This window comes from Ahaetulla prasina, chromosome 9 (assembly GCF_028640845.1).
Source record: "Ahaetulla prasina isolate Xishuangbanna chromosome 9, ASM2864084v1, whole genome shotgun sequence".
Classification (NCBI taxonomy): Eukaryota; Metazoa; Chordata; class Lepidosauria; order Squamata; family Colubridae; genus Ahaetulla; species Ahaetulla prasina.
In genome coordinates, this window is record NC_080547.1 from 23,369,134 (window position 1) to 23,396,215 (window position 27,082).

The following is a 27,082-nucleotide window of genomic DNA, read 5'->3' on the forward strand; positions in this document are numbered from 1 at the left end:
GAAAGCTTTTTTAAGAAGTATGCACATAGACCATCAGGTCCAATAGATAGAGATGGTTTCAGTCTCTATTTTTGGATTATTTTTGCCATACTTAGAATTGATATTCATATGCCTCCAAGCATATGTTTTTATGTGGAAATATAGCACTGACTAAACTACCATTTGTATGGAAGGGTAGATGTGCTGTTGGATATCTCAAAACACCAATATACTAAAGAAGTGAGAGTACTGGTTAAACAAAGTTACCTTAAATGAAGATAGATCTAGACAGTTCATCCTTTTATGTAAAGGGAGAGACTATACAGTCTCTGATACAATGTCTACATGTTTTATAGGGGTGCCAGCCTAATAAATGGACTAACCATAAAAAGTTGGTAATTGAAGTGAAAAACATATTGCCAGCTTATGATGGTATGCTTTACAACCAACTAGAGAGGGGACAACAGAAATGTTGGGTTCAATTGTAGTTGTAAGTCGAAGACTACCTGTATATATATACTTCCTCTTTCTTTTCTTCTTCCATTCATTCTTCCTTTCATACACACACACACACACACATACACATACAAAAATGTTTATTGTTTGGGTCCAAGGGGGTTTCTTAACAAATAATAAACATAACCTCAGGATATTATTCTATTTTTATTGTTTAGCAAAGAATAATCATGATAAATGAAAAAGCGGGCATTGCTTAAGTGCCTTATGATCTGAGAAATTCCCAAAACATTTGCTCAATCTGCTAAAAACAGCCTCAACTGTCTAAAACTGAAACTTTTACTTACTAACAAACTTACATTTCGCATAAAACCTGAAGTAGGCATTCCCCTCAAATAATTCTAGTGATGACACTACTCTCACTTGCTTCAAAATAAAAAAGAGTAATGTCTGTGCCTCCTTTTTGACCGAGATTGATAGGTTTGTTGGGTTCAGAAGAAGTACTTATGAACCAACCAGGGAACTGGGCAGATTCAAAAGAGCAGGTTTCTGAGCTGCCATCCGTCTTGCTGTAAAAACTGAAGTCCAAAAACTTCTGGTTTTGATTGTATAGCTCCATAAGGTTTCTCTCCTAAGAAAACATGACAAAATGTTAAAAGCAATATTCATAAAGGAGAATATTTGTAGCTCGGGGTAGAAATTCAGGGTCCTTGCTGCTCTCTGAGCTTGATCGTTTTCTTGCAGATGTTTCATTGCTCAAACTAGGTAACATCATCGGTGCATGTTACCTAGTTTGGGTAATGAAACATCTGCAAGAAAACAACCCAGCTCAAAGAGCATCAAGGACCTCTCAGAAGTAATATTGCAACAATGTTGTTGTTGTTGTTAGTTGCAAAGTCATGTCCGACACATCGCGACCCCATGGACAATGTTCCTCCTGGCCTTCCTGTCCTCTACCATCCTCTGGAGTCCATTTAAGCTCATGCCTACTGCTTCAGTGACTCTATCCAGCCACCTCATTCTCTGTCGTCCCCTTCTTCTTTTGCCCTCCATCTTTCCCAGCATTAGGCTCTTCTCCAGGGAGTCCTTCCTTCTCATTAGGTGGCCAAAGTATTTCAGTTTCATCTTCAGGATCTGGCCTTCTAAAGAGCAAAGAGGATTGATCTCCTCTAGGACTCACTTGTTTGTTCGCCTTGAAGTCCAAGGGACTTGCAGGAATCTTCTCCAGCACCAGAGTTCAAAGGCCTCAATTCTTTGGCGCCCAGCCTTTCTTATGGTCCAACTTTCACAGCCATACATTGCAACTGGGAAAACTTGACTATACGTACTTTTGTTGGCAGGGTGATGTCTCTGCTTTTTAGAATGCTGTCTAGATTTGCCATAGCTTTCCTTCCCAGGAGCAAGCGTCTTTTAATTTCTTGGCTGCAGTCCCCATCTGCAGTGATCGTGGAACCCAGGAAAATAAAATCTGTCACTACCTCCATTTATTCCCCGTCTATCTGCCAGGAATTGAGAGGGCTGGATGCCATGATCTTAATTTTCTTAATATTGAGTTTCAAGCCAACTTTTGCACTCTTCTCCTTCACCCACATCAAGAGGTTTTTTAGTTCCTCTTTGTTTTCTGCCATTAGAGTGGTATCATCTGCATATCTGAGGTTGTTGATATTTCTCCTGGCAACCTTAATTCTAACTTTTTATTCATCTAGCCCCACCTTTCTCATAATGTTCTAGTGAGAAGCTAAACTAAAGCTTATGGGTAACTAGAAGGGTGGCCAGATCCAGCCTCAGAGCAACCATATGGTCTTTATATTGTGTGTAGCCCATCTTGTCACAAAGAATCAGGCAAAGAGGAAGGAACTAAAATAAAGAATCAGAGATTCTTGACCTCGAGAATGAAATAAATTAGCTGGTGAATGGCATTTCAGAAACCAGTTCTTCACCAATGGAGATTAAATGAGAAGGGAAACGTCTTCAAGGAAAAACAGTCTAGGTGCATTTTGAAAAACAGCAACTTTGGGAGAACTAACAACTGTAACATCTCAAAATGAGAAGCAGATGGATGCAGGAACTGTTCATAACAAATCTCGCCACAACAGTAATTGAAATTGCACTTTCAAACATAAGGAACACGTAATTAGTGACCGAGTAGCCCTTAAACCAGGTTTTGTGTTTCAATGCTGGACAGCTTAATGCTGTAAGTGGATTCTATTAAAAACAAAACAAACTGAAAGCATGGAAGGACAATATAAAGAACATAATGTGGTTACCATGTAATCAGATATCTCCCACTTTGCTCGGGAGACCAGCCATAATGTATCACAAGAGTTTATGCTCTTTGCTTCTTCTGGGTCTTTTCAATTTAAAGAAAGCCAAATCCACATTTAAGATTTCACAGAAGCCCTCAAACCTCAATGAACTATTCTATAAGCATTTTTTTTTTTTTAAAAAAAAGCTTTCTCCTTACCTGGCAAGCTTTAGAAGAGTAAACGTTTATCCAATTTCAAAACATAGCAATCAATGTTGTGAAAGGGGAGAATAATTTTCATATGAAAATCTCAGGATTGCAAACTTCTCCATGTCTTGGAATTCAGCATTTCCACTTAGCAACTTCACTTAGGTGAAGACTCTTGTTAGATAGGACACAAGGAAGAGACTGCAGGAACTTTCAGCTCTTTGCTGAAAGCATATTTGCTTTGCTGAGCGAATAATGAACAGCTCGGCAGCTGCCGACTCTCGCTCTTTATAGAGCTCCGGCATGCAAGCCAGCCACTGACAGCACTTTAAATTTCCCACCGCTGAATCAACCAATCAGCGGCAGCTATGCAAATCGCTCACGTCCGTACGTACGTAACACCCCTCCCCTACTAGAATGAATGTCTGCAACTGGTCCAGTGAAAAACTGTACAAAAGAGATGGATTGCATCCATCAAAGAAAGGGACTGAGTTACTTAGCAATAAATTCACAGATTTTCTGGATAAACATTTAAACTGAACAGCGGGGACAGAGAATTAATTGATACAGAACATTTCTGTCCTCAGTGCATGTAACATAGACGTCTGTGTGGGTAAGATTGTCAGCCCTGCTGTCAAACAAGACCAAGCATTTAATAGTGAGTGCCATACCATGTGCACTAATCCAAGAGGTGGCAAGAAAGTAGGGGCAGTCAGGCACAACACAGGTTATGTAGACAGTAAACACAAGGTCAATCCAAATGGACTCAAATGTCTATACACCAATGCACAGAGTATGAGGAATAAACAGGGTGAATTAGAAATTCAAGTACCGTAAATGAGGGCAGATATAATATTGTTGCCATTACAGAAACTTGGTGGGATGAAACCCACAAATGGAACATACAGCTAGAGGGATATAAATTATTTAAAAGAAATAGACCAAATAAAAGAGGAGGTGGAGTTGCACTAGATATAAGAAATAACTACATCTCTACAGAAATAGAGCACAACAATGATGAAAATTATCTTGAATGCATTTGGGTCAATATAAAAGGGTGGGGGAATGATATTGCCATAGGTCTATACTATAGGCCACCCAACCAGAGGAAGTAGATGAACTTTTTGCTAGTCAGCTAACTAAGGTATGTAGGAAGCACATCACAGTAGTAATGGGGGATTTTAACTACCCTGACATCAACTGGGAGACAAATTCTGCACCAAGTGGAAGATCCAACAGGTTCCTAACAAACCTAGCAGACAACTTTGTTTCCCAAAAAGTAGAGAAGGCAACAAGGGGATCAGCCATATTGGACTTAATTCTCACTAACAGAGATGAAATGATAGAAGGTGTTAAAGCTACAGGAACCTTGGGGGGCAAGTGATAACGCAATATTGGAATTCGACATTAAGCAAATACAAGTAGTAGAACAAAGTCAGACTAGAGTCTTGGACTTTCAATAAACTTAGAGAGAGCTTGAGAAGGATTCCATGGATGAGAATCCTCAAGGGGAAAACAACTCAAGAAGCTTGCGAAATTTTGAAAAGTGAGATTATAAAAGCGCAGTCTAGCACAATACCAATGAAGAAGAAAAATAATAGATCTCAAAAGAAACCAGCATGGATGCATAAAGAACTATCTGACAAATTGAAAGACAAAAAGGACAAGTATAAAAAGTGGAAAGAAGGGCAAATAACTAAGGCAGAATATCAGCAAATAGCCCGAACCTGTAAAGATGAAGTGAGGAAAGCTAAGGCTCACAATGAACAAAGGTTAGCGACAAAAGTAAAAAATAACAAAAAAAGCTTCTTCCAACATGTTAAAAACAAGAAAAAACTCAAGGAAACAAATAGGCCCATTGCTGGGAGAAAGTGGCAAAAAGATGACAAGCAACAGGGAGAAAGCAGATCTACTTAACTCATATTTTGCATCTGTCTTTACACAAAAGGAAAAAACAATCCAACCTATCAAAAACAGCACCATGAAAAACAGATTAGGAACACAAGTTAAAATAGAGAAGAAAATGGTAAGTGAACACCTGTCTACCCTAGATGAGTTAAAATCACCAGGACCAGATGGATTACATCCCAAGGTTTTGAAGGAACTGGCAGACGAGATCTCAGAACCACTGAACTATATCTTTCAAAGATCCTGCCAGGGGAGCTGCCAGAGGACTGGAAAAGAGCTGATATAGTTCCCATCTTCAAAAAAAGAAAAAAAAACAGATCCAGGAAACTATAGACCTATCAGCCTGACCTCAATACCAGGGAAGATTCTGGAAAAGCTAATCAAACACCTAGAAGCAAACAAAGTAATAACCAAAAGCCAACATGGGTTTGTCAAAAACAGATCATGCCAGGCTAATCTTATTGCATTCTTTGACAAAGTGACAAAATTAGTAGACCAGAGGAATGCTATCGATATAATGTACTTGGACTTCAATAAAGCATTTGATAAAGTAGACCATAACTTACTACTAGATAAAGTAGAAAAACGTGGGTTAGATAGCACCATCACCAGATGGATTCGTAACTGGCTGATCAATCGCACTCAGCGTGTAGTCCTCAATGGAACTACATCCACATGGAGGGAAGTATGCAGTGGAGTACCCCAAGGCTCTGTTTTAGGCCCAGTACTCTTCAACATCTTCATCAATGACTTGGACAAGGGGATAGATGGGGAACTCATCAAATCTGCAGATGACACCAAGCTGGCAGGAATTGCCAACACCCCAGAAGATAGGCTTAAGTTAAAGAAGGATCTTGACAGACTTGAACATTGGACGCTATCTAACAAAATGAAATTCAACAGTGAAAAAAGTAAAGTTCTACATTTAGGCAAAAAAAAAACCCAAAATGCACAGGTACTATATATGTGGTACCTTGCTCAATAGTAGTGCCTGTGAGCGGGATCTTGGAGTCCTAGTGGACAACCATTTAGATATGAGCCAGCAGTGTGCAGCAGCTGCTAAAAAAGCCAACACAGTTCTGGGCTGCATAAACAGAGGGATAGAATCAAGACCACGTGAAGTGTTAATACCACTTTATAATGCCTTGGTAAGGCTACACTTGGAATACTGCATTCAGTTTTGGTCACCACAATATAAAAAAGATGCTGAGACTCTAGAAAGAGTGCAGAGAAGAGCAACAAAGATGATTAGGGGACCGGAGGCTAAAACATATGAAGAACGGTTGCAGGAACTGGGTATGTCTAGTTTAATGAAAAGAAGGACTACAGGAGACATGATAGCAGTGTTCCAATATCTCAGGGGTTGCCACAAAGAAGAGGGAGTCGGGCTGTTCTCCAAAGCACCTGAGGGTAGAACAAGAAGCAATGGGTGGAAACTAATCAAAGAAAGAAGCAACTTAGAACTAAGGAGAAATTTCCTGATAGTTAGAACAATTAGTAAGTGGAACAACTTGCCTGCAGAAGTTGTAAATGCTCCAACACTGGAAATTTTTAAGAAAATGTTGCATAACCATCTGTCTGAGATGGTGTAGGGTTTCCTGCCTGGGCAGGGGGTTGGACTAGAAGGCCTCCAAGGTCCCTTCCAACTCGTTGTTGTTGTGGTGGTTGTTGTTGTTGTGGTGGTTGTTGTTGTTGTTGTTGTTGTTGTTGTTGTTGTTGTTGTTGTTGTTGTTGTTATTATTATTATTATTATTATTATTATTATTATTATTATTATTATTATGAGTGTCCAATCAGTGTCCAATGAAGGTAACGTAATCATGCAGGTAGGCGGGGTATCTAATTGTCCTACTGGGCCTGTGTGATTCAGTTGTTCCCTGGCTTTCATCAAGTAAGGCTTGACCTGTTGCTCCTCCGGCCAGCAGTAATGGAAAAGCCTGGAACTCCCCCCACCCGGTGCATTGCAGTTCCAGGCCCAGCGTTGAGAGGCTCTCTTCCCGGCCATCACGCAGGACTCCATCAGACACAAATAAGTCTCTGCACTCTCTTCCCAGTTTGTAGAGTAGGTCGTCTTGATTGATGTCAGTCAGGGCTGGTTCTCTATTGTCGGCATCCTTGTGGTTGCATGGTCCTTTGGGCGGAGACTCGTGATGGTCAATGTCAGATGTCAGATGTTCGGAAGCAGATAAGACGGGCCCGGCTGCGGGGAAAGTGGACGAGGCACAACACTCCCTGGTTTTCTTTCTCATTCCTCCTTAACTGGGACTCTCCCAACTGGGTTCAGTGTTGGTCAATGTGTCATTTCCATACTCGGCCATTGTCCAGCTCCACTTTGTAGGACTTGGGCCCCATAATGGCCGCAACCCTAGTTGGCACCCAGGTGGGAGACCCCGCGTAGTTCTGAGCGAAGACCAGGTCATCTACTTCGAACCCCAGGCCAGGTTCAGTGAGCCTTGCTGGTGTTTTGGGGTGGTAGTTAGGATGAAGATGGTCCAGTTGAGACCTCAGCTTGCATCCCATGAGTAATTTGGCTGGGCTTCTGCCAGTGACAGCACTGGGGGTGATGTGTTGCGCTAGAAGGAACTGGTCGATTTTCTCCTGCCAGTTCCCTGGTCCCATGTGGGTGAGGGCTTCTTTGGTCAGCCTCACCATTCGTTCGGCCTGTCCATTACTGGCCAGCTTGAAAGGTGCCACCAACAAATGCATGATTCCTAGTCCCCCCAAAAAGGACTCCATTGCCTTAGCGGGCAGTTGCGGTCCATTGTCCAAAACTAGGATGTCAGGCAGCCCATTTGTAGTGAACATCCTCCTCGGTGTCGTTATGGTGGCTTCCGTTGTGCTGGTGGGCATGATGATGACTTCCAGCCACTTGGAGTATGCGTCCATCACTATCAAGAACTTTTGTTCCCCCAAGAAAAGCCCCAGAATGATTTCTGGTGGTTTGATGGGAAACGCTCCTTCGATAGTTCAAAAAAGCTCCAGAGTCCAGAACGCCTCTGCAAAAGCAGAGCAAAACGCAGCGTCCATCTCCGTGACTGAAGAGGATTTATGATAAATTTTCAACACGGAAGAATCGAAAGCAGGAAGGCTGGCATTTGCTTGTAAGATGATTTTAACTCCCTGACAGAGAAGTTATTTGAAGAGTGGAGATGAAGAAAGATGGCGTTTTGTTTTTTGAAAGTGAAAGCTAAGGAAATGCTGATTACAATTGCTGGTGTGGAACCTCTAAGAAGAAAATAACAAGATTTTTTTTTTCTAAATGGAATTCTTTTTTTAAAAAAAAAAAATCTATTTCTTTTTTTATTATCTTTTTTTTTTTACAGTGTTTAAGAAGAAAAATTTATTGGGTTTTTTTTTCTTTTTATTCCCTCCCCCTTTTTTTTTTTTTTCTTCTTCTTCTTCTTGATATTACTTAGTTTAAAAATGGCTTTTAAGCAAAGAGATTTAACCACTTCTAAATTATTGGAAATATCTTCACTTCAGGTACGGAAATTGAAAGAAGATATTAAAGACAGTCTAAGGAATTTTTTACAGGAGCTTATGGAGGCTCATCTTTCAGAAATAGATCAAAAATTTAATGAAATGGAGAGAAATACTGGATTTTAAAGATTTGGTGGAAGAGCAGAGTAAGGAGATGAAAAAATTAAAGGAATCAATTACTCCATTATTGTTATCTAGTACACAGACAGAAGAAAGACTGAATGAATTTAACCAAATTAATTTAGATTTGCAAAGAAAAATAGATGAAGTTCAAATTAATTTGAATTTAGAAAATAAAATAGATGATATTCAGGTTAAGGCTAGTAAGGCAGAGGAAGAAAGGGTTATATTACAATATAAATTAATGGAATATGCTATAAGGGTAAGGGTTTAAGAGAATTTAAAGAGGAAAATTTGAAAGAGATTTTATTCAGGCCTTTGCCCAGATAGAGAATGGAACCAGAAGATTTTGAAGTTAATATTGAAAAAATTTATCGTGTTAATTCCTGGTGGGCAAGGCAGAAGTGTTTACCGAGAGATGTGGTTATTTATTTTACAAATAAGAGGATTAGGTATGGAATTTTGCAAGCATTTTATAAAAATAAATTTCAAATATTAGGACAAGATATAATAATGATGAAGGAAATTCCTCCTAAAATGTTAAGAAAGAGAAAAGAATTTGCCTTTCTGGTGGATGAGCTTAAGAAACATCAGATATATTTTAGATGGGAGGTTCCAGCAGGTTTAACACTGAATTATAAAGGAAAAAGTATTTTCTCAATACAATTTGTAAAGCACGAGATTTTTATACTAATGTATTAAAGATTGGGAATTCTTTGTTAACAGATGTTAAGTTGAATGGTGAATAGATGGTTGAAAATGTGTAAGATAGAAGAAGGGGAGGGAGAATGTTTAACTTTATTAAATATGATTATGGTTAATTTTTGTAAATGACTTATTGTGGATATAAATGTGTAATTTTAGGGGTACTATATGATATATTAAAGGTATAAAGGAATAGGAAGATGGAATATTGTTTAATTTTGGAGGATAGATAGTAAAATTTAGGAACTTGGATTAAATATTATATTTAAGAGATGGATGTAATGTTAATTAGAATGTAATTGTTATAATAGATATATTGTGGATGATATAGGTGTAATTTTAACAATGTTATTTGACATAAGTAAGGTAAAGTGAAGATTTTAATTATTACAATTGACACTTTGGATATTTGTAATATTATTTGTTGTATATATAAATGTTAAAGATGTGAAAAGATGGACTATTGCTTACACATGAAGGAGGGACAGAAAAATTAAAGAACCTAAGTCGGAAATATGAACTATTTTTGAGAGATTGCTAAGGGAAGAAAGACATTTTAGAAGAAACCTTGGTGAATATTGGAAGATGGAATGTTGTTTTGATATTGATTGATGAAGGTTGGATATTAAAACTACGTACTTTATTCAAGAATAAACACTAACTCAATTGGAAACTTTGGAGAATTCTAGGAGTGGAATGGTCTGATATATAATGGAGTGGAAGAAAAGTATCTTCTTTGTCTTTGGAAGGAGTGGAGGTTTTAAGGAACGACTATGGATTATGATTTGTGCTAGATTTTAATTTTGCTGTTAGTTTTATACCCTGTACTCGGTTCTCGGAAGTCCTGGGGGTGGGGAGGAAGGGAAGGGAGGGAGGGTAGAAAATGGATTGATAGTTAATGTACAAAGATGATTGAAGATGTATAATTAATGTAAGATCGGACCTGCCTGGTTACTACTTTAGAATGAAGGAAAGAAGGAGTAGAGAGAAGGAGGAAGAGAAGAGGAGGAGGAGGAAAGGAAGGAAGGAAGAGGGGAAGAGGGAGAAGAAAGGAATAGGGAGGAAAGAGGAGAGGATGTAGATAAGAGAGGGGGAGGATGGTTATGGAAAGTAGAAGAAGGTAAAGAAGGAGAGTAAAAGGAAAAGGAAGGGGGTGGTGACCAGGCAGATCCGATTAATTGTATATGAGGGTACATTAAATATGTTATTGGATATGTTATTGGATAAGAATGTTAAAATAAAACTTTTTAAAACAACAACAAAAAACAAAAAAAAAAAAGAACTTTTGTTCCCCCATGGGTTCAGCAAAGTCTATGTGTACCCTCGACCAGGGTCCCTTAGGTGCCTCCCATTCTCTGGGGGTTGTTCAGGGTGGTGCTGGTTGTGTTTCCTGGCATGGCATGCATATTGCCACCCACTCTGCAATGTTCCAGTCCATGTTGGGCCACCAGATGTAGCTCCGTGCCAATGCTTTCATGCGCACGATGCCCAGATGCCCGATGTGTAATGTCTCTAGCACCTGTTTCCATAGGCTCTGGGGAACTACCACTCTCTCCCCCCACAGCAGGCACCCCTTCAAAGCTGACAGTTCTAGCTGCCTATTTTCAACATTCGTAAATTTGTTTCCCGCTTTTCCTTGCAGCCACCCCCTCAACACCCAGTTCAAGACCCTGGGTAGTACCTTGTCTTTCTTTGTGTGTTCTGCAATCTCTGTGGATGTGATGGGGCTGATCTCATCTGTGTTAATCAGCAAAACGTGGGTGGTGGGTGCAGGGTTTTGTACGAATTCTGGTATTGGGCTTCGGCTGAGGGCATCTGCATTGGTGATGCTTTTACCTGGGTGGTGTATGAGCTTTTAGTTATATCCCGTCAAGAAGATGGACCATCTAGTCAGTCTGGGGGATATAAAGGCTGGAGCTTGCTGGTCTCCTGCAATGAGGCCCAGGAATGGCTTGTGGTCAGTAACAAATTCGAATCTCCGGCCGTATAGATATTCATGAAATTGCTTTATTCCCACGATGGCAGCTAAGGCTTCCTTATCAAGCTGGCTGTAATTTCTCTCTGCTGGGGACAGCGTCTTTGAGTAGTAGGCTATGGGAACCTCAGATCCATCTGGGAGCCTGTGACTTAAAATGGGGTTGTTGGAAGTCACCATCTCAGTGGCTTACCCATTTATTTGGATGCACTCGATGCACGGCATCGTCTACCACCCCATTGTCCTCCTCCTTCAAGGTTTTGAGCATGACCTCAGGTTGTCGGTCGTTCCGGTGGACTCCACTGGCTCTCCTGATGTCCATGGCGGAGTTGTCTGAGGTTTTGGCCACTTTCACTTCCTTTTTTTTTTTTTTAATAAAAAGTTTTATTTTTACAATCATATCAAATAATTCATCCAATGTACAGTTATATACAATTAGTCGGGCTTGCCCAGTCACCACCACCCTTTTTAACACTCTTCCCTCTTCTACCTTCTTTTACTTTCCAAACCTTCCTCTCCTTCTCTTATCTACATCCGCTCCTCCCTCCACCCTACACCTTCCTTCTCCCTCTACTATCCCTCTTCCTTCCTCTTCTCCTCTTTCCTACCTCCTACTCTCTCTTTTCTCCCTCCTCACCGTTCTAAAATGGTAACTATGCAGACCCGACCTACATTAATTATATTTCTTCAATAATCCCTGTACATTAACCATCACTCCATCTCTACCAAACCCCCAATTCCCTCCCCTTACCCCCACCCCCACCCCGACTTCCCAGAACAAAATGCAGGGTATCAAAACTAACAATCATAATCCAAAATAATTCCTAAATTATAATCTCTAGTCACACCACACTTAGTCACACTCTCAATTCCCCTCTCCTTCAAAAATATATCTAATACAAAATATTTCCTAAATTTACTCATATGCTATTCGATATTTTTTTTATCTGATACTTATTTTAAATATAATCAATCCACATTTTCCATTCTAAAATATATTTTTCTAGTGTATAGTCTTTCAAGTAAGCGGAGATTTTTGTCGTCTCTGCCAGATTTGATACTTTGAGTGTCCATTCTTCGATTGTAGGTAATTCTTCTTTCTTCCAATACTGAGCAATCAAAAGTCTTGCAACTGTTATTAAGTTCAAAATCAATTTAGTCTCTATAGCTGTATAGTCCATAATTATTCCTAGTAGAAAGAACTGCGGAGTAAACTTAATCTTCTTTTTCAAAATATTCTGCATGATCCACCATACTTTAATCCAAATGGTAATAAGTAGCATCTTCACAATCGCATCTCCAACATTTAGCAAGATCTAATATGTGTTTCTTGTAAACAGGTAATGTCATTTTTAAATTGTTTCAAATAATGAAATGCTTTCCTTCTCTTCTGCGGTGAATTCAGACCATTAACATTCCAAGATAATAGTTTAATTGCCATTATCGGCCGAAGGAAACTTTTGGAACACCAGCCGCAGATCACATTTTACTTTAGGCCTTGCTCCTCCCACTGTTTCCGTTGTAGTAGTTGCCAGTTGTTGTTGTGCCTTCATCTCTTGTTCCTTGCGTTTAGCAGCAGCTCTTGTCAGCCTTTGTTCTTTTGAATCTAAACCCGTCGTAGGTATTTCCAACACTTGTAATAAATCTTCTTCCATCACAATCTGTTCTTGTACCTGCTTCACTTCTCTTTCCTTCACTTCAGCCTCCCTTTTTCTAGCTTCCAATGGGGAAGACTTCCAACTTTAATACCTCAACATAAAATTCTCTTGCTTTTCCAACTGTATTGAAACGATGTACTTTCCCTGCATAATATACTATTATACCAGTTGGAATATCCCATCTATATTCAATCTGATGTTTTTTAAGTTCATTCACCAGGAAGGCAAATTCCTTCCTAGCCCTTAACATTTTTGGTGGGATTTCCTTTAATATCAAAATATCTTGACCAGCAATCTGAATCTTCTCCCCCTTATATGAAGCTTGCAAAATCTGATTTCTCACTGTTCTGTTTGTAAAATAAATAACAACATCCCTTGGCAACTTTTTTTGCCTTGCTATCCAAGAATTCACACGATATATTTTATCAATTTGATAAGCCACATCTGCTGGACGAGCTGCTAATATCTCAGCAAATACTTCAGAAAAAATTTCCCTTAAATTCTCTTCCTTATTTTCTTTCAAACCTCGAATTCTAAGAGCAAATTCCATATTTCTATATTGTATCAAAACTATTTCATCCTCTGTTTTTTCCATTTTACTTTGAAATTCATCCATTTTATTTTCTAATTTTAAATTATGTTGCTTAATTTCTTCAACCTCCTCTTCCAATAAAATCACATTCGTTGCCAAACTTCGTACTGCCATTACAAATCCTTCTTTAACTTCTTTATTTCCCACTTGAATTTCTGATATCTGCTCTTTCATTTCAGACATCTCATCAGTTATTACTTTAAATTTTTCTTCTATAAAGCCTTTTAAGTTCTCTTGTAACGCCTCTAAATTCAATGTTCTAGTCTCTGCTGTATGAGCTGGAGAGGCACCAGCTGATAAAGTTCCAGAGCTCTTTGTTACAGTAGACTTTAATTGTTTGGCTGCTGTTAGATTCGGGCAATAACGAGGCAGGAGACCAGGATAGTGACAACAGCTCTTTACTCTATGGTGAACCCAGCAGCCCATGCTGGGAAAAACCTCTCTTTATATACAGTTTAGCCGGAGGCTTCAACCAATCAGCAACGTGCTTTTTCCCGCTCAGTTTTCCCTCCAAAACTTTTAAAGATACATTACACTCCTTCCCTCCCAGAAAACACTTTACCAATATTTACATAAAATTAACATCTTATTTTTCAACGTAATCACGCAAGTAGACTGGGCGTCTCCTAACTCTTTCGGACCTGCGCAATTCATTCTCTGGGAGTGAGTTGAGCTGACCGGAGGGACTGTTAGTTCCTCTCAGCTCCTCCTCTAGGCCATCCGGCCCTGGATTATTTGCAGAGTCGTCCCTGCTGTCTTCAGGAGGAACCGGTTGGCGTCGCTGGACCTCCTGGAACTCAGATAAGTCCCGCGTTTGCCCCGGGTTTGAGTCAGCTGTGGATTCTAACATTGGATAGTCAGGGCCTGTTTCGTCTGATTCTGATTTACCGGTTATGCGTTTCCTTATTTGGTCTATGTGGCGCTTCCATACCCGGCCATCCTCTATCTCTACTAGATATGATTTTGGTCCTGTTATCCCTAGGATGTTTCCTGCTACCCAGGTCGGGCCCTCGCTGTAGTTGTGTGCCCATACTAAGTCGCCTACTGCCATACTTCTTGTTTTACCGTGTGTCCCTTTGTAACCGTCGGGTGTGTAGTTTGGGTTTAAACGGTCTAATGGGCACCTAAGCTTCCGACCCATTAATAGCTCTGCCGGGCTGCGGCCAGTTGTTACACAGGAGGTTCTGTGTTGGACTGCTAGGAAAGTATCGATTTTTGTTTGCCAATCGCCTGGCCTAATTTTGGACAATGCTTCTTTTGCGCTCCGAACGAAACGTTCTGCAAGGCCGTTCGTCACAGGGTGGAAAGGCGCCGAGAGGACATGCCGGATGCCCTCCTCTGCCAAGTACCCCTCAAACTGGGTTGCCGTGAATTGCGGGCCGTTGTCAGAGACTAACGTATCAGGCAACCCGTGGGTTACAAATAGGTGCCGTAGGACAGAGATCACGGCTTCGGCTGTCATGGATCTCATGAGAATGATTTCCAGCCATTTGGAGTAGGCATCTACTACTATCAGAAATGTTTGGCCGTGGAAGGGGCCGGCAAAATCGATGTGGATCCTGGATTAGGGGCCTTGGGGTTTCTCCCACTCCCGAATCGGGGCCGTTGGGGGTAGTGGTCTGGACTCCTGGCAGGCCTGGCATTTCTCTACCTTTTCAGCAATTTCCGTGTCCATTAAGGGCCACCACACATAGCTTCTCGCTAGACCCTTCATTCTAACGATCCATGGGTGGCCTTCGTGAAGAAGCTCCAATACCTTTTCCCTCAATCTCTCCGGGATCACCACTCGATCCCCCCATAGCAGGCACCCCCCTTGAGCTGAGAGTTCCCCACGTTTTTTTACAAATTCTTTAAAACGCTCGCCCGGCGCAGCGGGCCACCCTCTTTGCACCCAACCAATTACAGTCCTTATTGTAATGTCCTTGTACGAAGCCCGAGCCACTTCCTTGGATGTGACTGGGCCAGAGTCCAAAGAGTCAATTAGCAGAACTGGTGTCCCCGGAGTGGGGTCTTCGATAGTCTCTGGTAACGGGCATCTGCTCAGGGCGTCCGCATGCCCTAATTCCTTCCCTGGCCGGTGCAATAGTTTGTAAGAATACGCCGCTAGGAAGATAGTCCATCGGGTCAGTCTGGGCGAGAGTGCCACAGGCGTTGGCCGGTCGCCTGCCAACAGTCCTAGCAAGGGTCTATGGTCCGTGATGATTTCAAAATCACGACCAAATACATATTCATGGAATTTCTTTACCCCGGAGACTATAGCCAAGGCTTCCCTATCAAGCTGGCTATAATTCCTTTCAGCTGCCGACATTGTTTGGGAGTAATAGGCAATAGGGGCTTCTGTGCCGTTTGGCAACCTGTGGCTGAGCACAGCCCCCACCCCATAGGGAGATGCATCGCAGCTTAACACTAATGGCAGCGTGCCATTATATTGAATGAGGAGGCTATCACTGGATAGGAGGTTCTTTACCCCTTCGAATGCCCTCGCTTCCGCTTTTCCCCAAGACCACGCAGCTGTCTTTGCTAGCAATTTGTGAAGTGGTTCGGCTATTGTTGCCTTATTTTTTAAAAATACCGCGTAGAAGTTGACCAGACCTAAGAATGCCTGCAACTCCGTTTTGTTTTTTGGAACCGGGGCCTTCCTGATGGCCCATACCTTGCTTTCAGTGGGGTGAATCCCTTCCCTGTCTATCCGGTAGCCCAGGAATTCCACAGATTCCACCCCGATCTGGCATTTGTTTAGTTTAACTTTGAGGCCGGCAGACCGGAAAATGCCCAAAACTTTTCGCAGCCTTACCCCTAATTCCTCTAGATTCTCAGCGGATACCAATACATCGTCGAAGTATGGTACCACCCCTGGTAGTCCTTGCAGGAGCCGCTCCATTAGGTTCTGAAATAACCCTGGAGCCACACTAACCCCAAACTGTAACCGGGTGCACTTAAAAGCCCCCCTGTGAGTCACAATTGTCTGCGCTTCGGCTGTGCTGCTATCTACGGGTAACTGTTGATAGGCTTGGGCCAAGTCTAGCTTGGCAAAAACCTGCCCTTGCCCAATGAGTGTAGTAAGTGCTGTACCACCGGAACGGGGTAAGCACTCTTTTGCAATGCTTTGTTAAGCGTTGCCTTATAGTCAGCGCAAATCCGGACCGACCCGTCCGGTTTAACTGGGGTGACTATAGGTGTCTCCCATTTTGCGTGGTCAACTGGCACTAGGATTCCCTGGTTTACTAGCTTGTCCAGTTCCCAGTCAATCTTGGGCTTTAGGGCGAACGGGACCCTCCTAGCCTTTAACCGAATAGGGGCAACTTGTGGGTCTAAGTTAAAGGAGATAGGGGTCCCCGTGTACTTGCCCAGGCAGTCTTTGAAAATGTCCTCAAACTCCTTCATGAGTGTGTCTTTGAGGTCGACTTCGTTTCTGAAGATTCCAGTCACTCCCATGCCCAACGCTCGGAACCAGTCCAGTCCCAACAAGCTTGGCAGGGTTCCCTCGACTATGGTGATGGGCAGAGTTTTCTTGTATTGTCCATACTTGACGTGGACGGACGTTACCCCTCGAACAGGGATGCGATTCCCTTGGTAGTCTTGTACCTTTAATTTCTGTGGTTGCAGCTTGCGCTTTGCGATGGCGGGTAAGGCTTTCACGAGAGTGTCCCAGGACATGATCGTGATCGATGAGCCGGTGTCCACTTCCATTCGACACGGCACCCCCTCAATGTGTGTCTTCGTAAAGATTTTCTTTTCTAGGCGTGTTGATGCGTGACCCACTCTCACGACAGTCTGATTCAACTTCGCGCCTTTTTTGAATTGACCAATCACGGGCCGCTTCGTCATTCCCGCGCTCTGATTGGTCGGTTTGAATTTTTGGCGGGAAGGTTGGGGCGCTCGACAGGCCTGTGCTATGTGCCCCTTCCTTTCGCACCGCCGACAAGTCGCATCCTTGAATTTGCAGTGTTGTCATTGGTGTTGCCCTCCGCAACTCACGCATTCACCCCGGTCTTCTTTCTCCGGCCTCCCGGTGTGGAAGACTCCTTCCTCTTCCTCACTGTCCGACTCGGCCTGGACCGTTGTGGACCGGGGTTGATTTTGCTCCAGCCCCTTGCGCGATCGGCTTTTGTAGGGTCTCTGCCGCTTGGGTGGACATCTCGTGAGCCCTGGCTTCGTCCAAGGCGATTGCCAATGTTAGGTTGCTTCTAGACAGCAGCCGCCGTCGCAAACGGATGTCCCTGACCCCACAAATGAGCTGCTCCAGCAATGCCTCGTCCAAGTCTCGGTACTCGCAATGGTTCGTGGCTTTCCTCAGGGCTGCCATGTATACGCTGATGGACTCGCCTTCTTGCTGCCTCCGCTCCCTGAATTCGTACCGTTGCACGTACTTGGACGGCGTTGGTGCATAGTGGGCTTTCAACGCAGTCTGCAGAGTTTGCCACGGTACCGACTGTACCGGCGTTGGCTCCGACAGCGATTCTGCGGTGTCGAAAACCTCCGGACCGCAGTGGCTCAGGAAATACGCCCGCTTCCTGTTGTCCGAGACGCCTTGAAGTTCGTTCGCCTCTAGGAAGCACTCGAAACGAGCCATGTATGACCCCCATTTCTCTTTAGCTGGGTCGAATGGCGCTGGCGGTGTGTAGCTGGACATCGCTGCTTTCCGCCCCTTGTTTGCTGGGTTCACGTATTCCTGGTGAGTTCAGCTCTTTTCCTGGCTCTCTTAGCCCCGAAATCCCACCTTCGTCGCCAGTGTTAGATTCGGGCAATAACGAGGCAGGAGACCAGGATAGTGACAACAGCTCTTTACTCTATGGTGAACCCAGCAGCCCGTGCTGGGAAAAACCTCTCTTTATATACAGTTTAGCCGGAGGCTTCAACCAATCAGCAACGTGCTTTTTCCCGCTCAGTTTTCCCTCCAAAACTTTTAAAGATACATTACAGCTGCCATCTTTTATAAAATTATTTATTTATTTATTTCCAACTTAATATTCACTTTAAATCTTCTTAACCTCTAAGAAACACAGTCTTTTAAAGCAGTATTTAAAAATCTCCCCTAGATTCTATCAGCAGGCAGCAAAGAGTTAAAGAGTAAAAGCAGCAAGTAACATACAAATTACCAACTGCAGACGCAAACGCTGAAAGTATCACTTTCGCTTTCCACTCGTTAACTTGTTAACAATTCGCCTCCATTTTTTTACTGTTTTCAAGCTTGTTACAAGGTATCGGGGAATCGGCTTGGCTACTTGCATAAAGTTCTCCCACTTTCGTTCTGTCCGGTATAATCCTTTATTGTCCAAAATAAATCTCGGCGTTTGGTCATGGTGATTGGTTCCGCCAAAGCAGAAGAATCCTCGGATCTGGAGCACTTGGGTTACTGGAGGAACTTAACCCTTCAAACCCCTTTTTCTCAGGGCTTTAGGGAAATTCAACCTCTGCCCTCAGCTCACCCCTTCTCCTTCTCCCAAAGAGGGGGTTTTCCGAACCGCTGGACAGCAGATTTAAGCTGTCCTAGCGATTCCACATAATCCAGAGGTTGGTGATCGTAAAGATCACCGCCATCACCTACGGTGCCAAACCGGAAGTCCCACTTTCACTTCCTTAACGGCATCCTTGAAGGATACCCCTCGTCTCACCAGTAGTTCTTTCTAGAGGGTTAGATCTCTCATGTCCAGGATGATGCGGTCCTTCATCATTTATTCGGGATTGATAAACTCACACTTTGATGGGATTTCTCTTAGTTGTGCCACAAATTTGTTCATTGTTTCCCCCTTGCGTTGGTGCTGCTGGTAAAACTCATGCCTTCTCACCACCATGGGGGTCGCGGCTGGAGCATAGTGGTCCTGCAACATGTTCTACAGCATCGCCCAGGTGATGGATTCGATGTTGGCTGGGGAGACCAGGGTCTGTGCCATCTTGTAGACCTTCAGACCGCAGTAGGTCAGGAAAAGGGCTCATTTGCAGTTGTCTGGTAGATCTTGATAGTTGTTGGCTTCTAAGAACATCCTGAAATGGCTCATGTATGTGTGCCATTCTTCTGTCTGGGGATCGTAAATTGCCAGTTCTGGCGAGGTCTAGGCAGCCATCATTAGGTTGGCCAATGGAGGCTCTCCGGGAGATAAGATGGCCATGGCTACCACGAGGTGATTGTCAGTTCCTTTGTCCTTCCTGAGATCCCATCCTCATTGAAGTGTTAGATAGGACACAAGGAAGAGATGCAAGGAACTTTCAGCTCTTTATTCGCTCAGCAAAGCAAATACGAAAGCTGCCGAGTCTCACTTTTGATAGAGCTCTGGCATGCCAGCCGGCCACTGACAGCGCTTTAAATTTCCCGCTGCTGAATCAACCAATCAGCGGCAGCTATGCAAATCGTTCATGTACATACGTACGTAACAACTCTAACAGTTGTTTTTGTGCAAGATCTAGAGGAAATTAGATTTTGTTGGTTTAAGGTTAGATTTTGTTACTGTGTTTAGGAGGGGGAGGACTTAATATGTCAAGTGAGCCCAGCACATCTGATAAGTCATGGTGGCTCAGTGGTTAGAATGCAGTATTTCAGACTAATTCTGTAAACTGCCAGCAGTTCAATTCTCATTGGCTCATGGTTGACTCAGCCTTCTATCCTTCCAAGATCAGTAAAATGAAGACCAAGATTGTTGGAGGCAATATGCTGACTTTGTAAACCAATTAGAGAGGGCTGTAAAGCTCTACGAAATGGTAGATAAGTCTAAGTGCTATTGCTAGGTACATGGCTCATTATATTTGGAAAACCCTAAAAATTAGTTAATATAATAAGCAAGTTATGTGTGTTGCATAAATGCTGCCATTGTACAGAAGAGAAAATGCCAAGTTAAGATTACAACTCACCACTAAGTGTATCTGAGGGTGACCCTCACTAGACAATGTGCAAGACAGAGCATGCAATCCATCGTTGAGGCCCATAAAGATGGGTTGCTGTCTTGGATCTAAGGCATTATTGGGGAGCACAGCCATCCACACTTCTGGTGAAGAATGGTAGACAAAAGCCAAGATTAAAATCACACACTTCTTCCGCTGGTTCAGAAAATTGGATGAAAAATCCACTGACGTAAGGCTAATTATAGAGCAATAATATAGTCCTCAGCTTACAACCACAACTGACCCCAAAATTTCTGTGATTAAGTGAAACATTTGTTAAGTTAGTTTTCCCCCATTTTACAACCCCTCTGTGCCACAGTTGTTAAGTGAATCATTGCAGTTATTAACACAGTTGTTAAGTGAATCTGTATGACTTTCCTTGTCAGAAAGTCACAAAAGGGGATCACAAGGATCATAAATATGAGCCAGTTGCCAAGTGTCTGAATTTTGATCACATGGCCATGGGGATGCTGCAAAGTGTGAAAAACGGTCATAAGTCACTTTTTTCAATGCCGATGTAACTTTGGTCACTAAGTAAACTGTTGTAAGTTGAGGACTACCTGTAAACTCTTTAGAATCCAATAGGAACATATCTGAGACCTCTTTAGAATTGCAGGTGGTTGGTGAATTGAGCATATAGCTAGTTTCATTCTCAGTATGGGTAGTCCTTCACTTACAGCAATTCATTTACTGACAGTTCAAAGTTACAACGGCACTGAAAAACGTGATTTATGTTTTCACATGACCATTGAAGCATCCTCTGATCACAGGATGAAAATTCAGAGCCTTGGTAACTGACTCATATTTATTTATTTATTTTATTTATTTATTCGATTTCTATACCGCCCTTCTCCCGAAGGACTCAGGGCGGTGTACAGCCAAAATAAAAACAAACAATACAATATACAATTAAAACAAGAATTAAAAAACTTATTACACAATTGGCCTAAAACTTTAAAATATTTAAAATTCTAAAAAACCCATTAAAATTCATAATATAAAGTTAAAACCCACAAAATTTAAGCCAGCCCCACGCGAATAAATAAATGTGTTTTCAATTCACGGCGGAAGGTCCGAAGGTCAGGTATTTGGCGTAAACCAGGGGTAAGTTCGTTCCAGAGGTAGGAGCCCCCACAGAGAAGGATCTTCCCCTGGGGGCCGCCAGCCAACATTGTTTGGCGGACGGCACCCTGAGAAGTCCCTCTCTGTGTGAGCGTACGGGTCGGTGGGAGGCATGAGGTAACAGTAGGCGGTCCCATAAGTATCCAGGCCCTAAGCCATGGAGCGCTTTAAAGGTAGTAACCAGGACCTTGAAATGCACCCGAGAGACCACAGGCAGCCAGTGCAGTCTGTGCAGGAGTGGTGTTACATGGGAGCTACGTGGAGCTCCCTCTATCACCCGCGCAGCTACATTCTGGACTAACTGAAGCCTCCGGGTGCACCTCAAGGGGAGCCCCATGTAGAGAGCATTACAAAATGACAGTTGTAGTGTCTCAGGGCCATGTGATCACCTTCTGTGACCTGACAAGCAAAGTCAATGGGGTAGCAAGATTCACTTAAGAACTGGGTTACTGACTGAATGAGTGATTCATTTAACAACTGTGGCAAGAAAGGTCACAGGGGGCAAAATTCACTTGACATATGTCACACTTAGCAACAATTTTTTTTTGCTCCATTGCGGTCATAAGTTAAAGACAACCTTTAATAAGATAGTACAACAATAACTACACAAAAGACCCTCACCGTTGACACTTCCATTACCCGCAATTTTAAAATGTGTCCTCTGATCAATGATGCTTGTCATGCTTGTTACTATCCCATCATGTAGCCACCCAGAAACCCAAACATACATTAAATGTGTCAGGAAATTATTATTTGCCTAACTAATTGGCCAGGCAATATATAAACTATGTATGTTTGCAGTAAGAAAGGCATGATATTGCTTTAAGGCTGTGCTGCATCATGCAAGCATCCTGATTGGTTGAGCTCTGTAGCCAATGTATAAAAGGACTACTAAATTATGGCTTGTGGGGAATCTACAGGGACGCTACAGCATTGTAACCTGATGACATGCTGCAACTGTATATGTGAGCTTTATGATTGTTGCTTGATCATGGCTAGTGACTGATTCCTCAAGATACTGACTGTTGTGAATTGAACTGTGTTTTGCCGAACTGAAAGAAGACCTTGTTTGTTTTGCAAAAGTAAAGGAATATCAAACCTCAGTTAGTCTGTGTAGTGACTGTTATTGTATACAACCAGTCTCAGTCGTTTTCATGCGTAGGGTACTCTGCTCAACAGTCCACAACCTTGGTTGTGAACCCAGATTACCCTTAACAAAATGAGAAGCAGAAAATGAAACCAGGAGCTATATTCATTTCCACTGGAAGATTTCCTCATAGGAGAAGGACAAGAATGCTGCTGAGCTGGCACAGGTGCAGTCTTTAAAAAGGGACTTGCGGAAAGAAGGCGAGGCTTTTAGATGGCAAGGTGGAGATGTAGTGAGCATTGATAATGCCACCTAGTTTGGGTAATGAAACATCTGCAGGAGAATGGTCAAGCTCAGAGACCACCAGGGACCCCACATTTCAACCCTGAGCTACAAATATTTTCCTTTATTGGAGGTGTAATGGTATGACAGCATTGGAAGACTTTTAGGAAGGAGGAAATGTTGGCTGAAGATTCTGAATTGGACTAAGTAGTGATACGCTATTGAGAGGAGAATGAGCCAAAACTCTCAGAAGTAGAGCAGAAATGATTGCTGGAGGGAGAGATGAAAATTATATTTTCCAATGAGAGGGAGATGGAAAGAAAGATAAAGAGAATGCTTTAGACCTTATCTTAATAGGTCTAAAACAGACCCTTAATAGTAGGTAGGGTCTGTTGAAATAGACCAGTGTACTTGCATGTTAAATTAATATTAAAGAGTTCATAAATGAGCAATTAGAGAACATTTAAGCTGCATAATGTTCAGTAGAATTCTTTCTACAATTTAATTTTAAAGCCATGGCTTTATTCCTTCCATTCTGATTATCAGTAAAAAGAAGCAACAGAAGGCAGGAGAATCCAGACTTGGCTTATCTAATTGTAAACAACTTGCTAGCTCTTAGATTAGATTAACAGAGTTGGAAGGGACCTTGTAGGTCATCTAGTCCAACCCCCTGCCCAAGCAGGAGACCCTATACCATTTCTGACAAATGGCAGTCCAATCTCTTCTTGAAAGCCTCCAGAGATGACGCTCCCATAGCTTCTGAAGGCAAGCTGTTCCATTGGTTGATTGTTCTCACTGTCAGAGTTGATCCCTCTTGCTAAGGGATCAAAATAAATCATCATCATCATCATCATCATCACAATAGGTGTTTTCCATTGCCTCCCAGCAAATTCTGAGAACTAACAAAAAGCCCATAAATGTTTCATCAATCACATTGGGAGAAGATCATATAAATCTATCTATCAGGGTTTGGTACCTGGTGAATTGAAATCCAAGGGGTTTGCTATCAGCATGCTGTTGATCATAAAGAAGAATTTCTGGCTAATATCCCAAATTCGGAACAAGTGGGGTTCCTTTAATTTTAGAGGCTCAAGCACAAGAGATAGTTTAGTGGGTTTCAGATGTGACATTTTCAGATCTGGAGAATATGCTATGGAAAAGATATACATAAGTTTACACAGAGATTCATTCTGTTTAAATCGTGCAAGCAAAGGAAAAGTATGGTTAGTTAGTTTGGTTCAGCACTCTGTTCAGCAAATGTATCATTTCTCAACTGCCCCATTTAATTTGGAGGATGCATCAATGATACAAGGAAAAGGTCAATAGGACATCACTGTTTGACATGGTGAATGATCTGTTTGTCATATTCATGTGCATTATGTATGAATTTATTTTGTTCATTCAAACCTCCTCCAGAAATTCTACATAAGGTTTCTTCTTATTTCGGGCCAAAAAAACTCACCTTCCTTTCAAGAGAAGATCAAGAGTCAAAGGAATGCTGGATTCCACACCACATAATATAGAGCTCATGTGTATATTACATAACTGAATTGGGTAGTGATATTGCAATATTTATTTTTACTTCTTGCTAACACTTGGATAGTGGTTAAGGCACCAGCCTAGAAAACTAGAGACCATGAGTTCTAGTCGTGCCTTAGGCATGAAAGTTGGCTGGGTGATTTTGGGCCAGTCACTCTTTCTCAACCCAACTCGTCTTACAGTGGTGTTTTTGTGCAGATAATAGGAGGAGGAAAATATGTTAAATATGTTTGCCACCTTGAGTTATTTGTAAAAATAATAAAGCGGGATGCAAATAAATAAAAAGTATAGTATAAATTGTATAGTTTAGATGACATACGGGGATGAAAGAGTTAGGTCCCCCATTGGTATCAGTGTGGCACCTGAAAGATTTCTAATTTTAAATCTGATCCTGAAAGTTGAAACTGTCCCCAACTTTGCTGTCTCCTGACTCTTATTTGGAGTCCATTTGCTTTGGATCTCTCTCTTTCCCTCCCTCCCTCCCCCCCCACTCTCTCTCTCTCTCTCTCTCTCTCTCTCTCTCACACACACACACACACACACACACACTCACTTTCATCCTCTTCCTTTCTTCTGCTTCTTGCTTCCCACAATTTTTTGGCCTGCCCTTGGTAGGAAACCTGGCAAGGCTGAACTGTTGCTGAGCTCTACTGCTATTGAATTTGTTTTGTTTCAATCAAATTGACCCAGCTTGCAAAACTGGTTTTCCTAGCAGCCACAGTAGGAGGTCACTTCTCTCATTGCCTATCCTGTAGATTAAGTCAAGCTTGATTCCTGGTGATTTAAGGGCATATTCTTCTAGTTTTCTTGGCAAAGGTATGGAATTGTTGGAAGAAATATCCATCTGGTTCAGTTCCAAGCTGGGAGGAAGACACTGGAAACATGAAGGCTGATTGGAAAGATGGTTTAATGATGAAGCAGAACCACATGGATGGTCCTGGGCAGCTGACCACATGGAGTTGAGGGGGGAGTATATGCATTTTCTTGGGCTTTGAACTTGAGCTTCCTGTTCCTGTGCAAGAACTTGTATTCTATTGGCTGCTGTCAGACTCCCATGGGTCTATGCAGAGTTCCCAGGTTTGGTTGAAATTTGACTGATGCAATGTGTTTAGGAGATTGTGGCATGTGGTGAGTTCTGCTGCTAGATGGGTTAATCCTATTATGTCCTGGAGGGTCATGTCTTAATCCCATCACCCTAGAGCTGGAGGTCTTCTGTCTTATAGATAGGCTGGCCCAGTCTTTCTTGTGCGCGCACACAAATAGACATTCCTAATACTTCTCTTTCTTTCTATTTCAACAATAACAACCCTGTGAGGTGAGGTGGGCTGAAAGAGAGCGACTGGTCCAAAGGCACCAGCCTAAGGCAGGACTAGAACACACAGTCTCATAGTTTCTAACCTGGTGCCTTCAACACTAGACCAAACTGGATTTCCCAATCTAGCCAACAGCACTGCTATTTCCTGGTGGTTCCCATCCAAATACTAACTGGGTCTAATCCTACTTAGCATTTCCAGATCAGCCAAGTTCAGCTAGGTGCATATCTACCACTGGATTTACTGAGGATTTTTTTAGTTTGTGCTATCAACTAAGACATCAGTCTGGAAACTGGGAGCATGTAAATTCTAGTTTTGCCTTAGGCACAAAGCCTCAGCTGGGTGATCTTGAAACAATCACACTCTCAAGAAGAAGGCGATGGCAAACCACTTCTGAAAATCTTTGCCAATAAAACTTCAGGGACTTGTCCAGTTAGTCTCTGAGAATGGGACATGATTGAACAGAAGAAAAAAAATACCTGTTCCATCTTTCCTATTATTACATCTGATATATTCAATTCTGAGACTATCAGGGAAAAAAGTGTGTGATCACTCTAAGCTCAAGATCAGTACATTAACTCTTTTAATCTTATGGTGACATATAGATTTTAGATTCATAAATTCATCCTCCTTTAGTTTTTAGTTTATGGGTCATGATTCCATAAGTATTTTATGATAAATATATTTTACATTATTAAATTGGGAATGTCTTTAGAAAAAAAAACAAGCAGAAAAATATTAAGTAATTTTCACCCTGCCGTTGTCTCAACTGTTGGAATAATTCGTTCATTTCCTCATCCCAGCTCTTCTTGTGGCTTTTATTCTTCTGGATCTCCATTTCTACTATTTGTCCCAGTTACTCCAGGTTGGTTGTTGCTTCGGGGTCTTGGAGAGTTTTTCCACACTTGATACTACTGTCCTAAGAGAATGTGTTAAAGGGAGTTGGCATCATAAAGTGTGATTCCAGAGAGACAGAGAATAGAGATACCACTCAGCACATTCTGAACACTCACCAAATGGAAATATCTATGGGGATTTTCAATCATTTGGGACACGGTTATCCCAAAGGTGCTTTTTCAAAAGGCAACTGGACTTTCATTGTTTTTCTTTGAAGACATTTCGCTTCTCATCCAAGAAGCTTCTTCTCTTCTGGAGCTTCTTGGATGAGAAGGGAAACATCTTCAAGGAAAAACAAAGAAAGTCCAGTTGTTGTTTTTTTATATGAATTTATATCCCGCCCTTCTCCGAAGACTCAGGGCGGCTTACACAATAGTCTTCATCCATTTGTATATTATATACAAAGTCAACTTATTGCCCCCAACAATCTGGGTCCTCATTTTACCTACCTTATAAAGGATGGAAGGCTGAGTCAACCTTGGGCCTGGTGGGACTTGAACTTGCAGTAATTGCAAGCAACTATGTTGTCTCTTGAAAAAAGCATTTTAGGGCACCAAATGGAAATATTTCTTCTGCTGGATAGAGATCTGTTGGTGTTTCTGGACACTATTATTTTTTACATTTGTGTATCATGAATTTTC

At 42.0% G+C, this 27,082-nt stretch overlaps 1 protein-coding gene across 1 annotated transcript; it reads right to left on the minus strand.

Annotated features, from left to right (window-relative positions):
• Positions 1-504: 504 nt before the first annotated feature.
• Positions 505-26,382, minus strand: LOC131203652 (interleukin-36 receptor antagonist protein-like). The gene is made up of 4 exons (XM_058194073.1): positions 26,298-26,382; positions 23,669-23,830; positions 20,172-20,302; positions 505-1,066 (listed from the first exon to the last, which is right to left on the minus strand). Exons 1-4 carry the CDS (start codon positions 26,380-26,382, stop codon positions 827-829), a joined length of 618 nt encoding a protein of 205 aa, XP_058050056.1. The 3' UTR covers positions 505-826.
• Positions 26,383-27,082: the final 700 nt, after the last annotated feature.

Bases quoted from the DNA above. Each gene is read 5' to 3' on its own strand.
- LOC131203652 (XM_058194073.1), bottom strand. From the start codon at position 26,382: ATGGAGATCCAGAAGAATAAAAGCCACAAGAAGAGCTGGGATGAGGAA. The intron at 23,831-26,297 runs GTGAAAATTACT...CATATTCTCCAG, and splicing joins ACAGTTGAGACAACGGCAGG to ATCTGAAAATGTCACATCTG. The intron at 1,067-20,171 runs GTGAGTTGTAAT...ATGTTTTCTTAG, and splicing joins ACCCTCAGATACACTTAGTG to GAGAGAAACCTTATGGAGCT.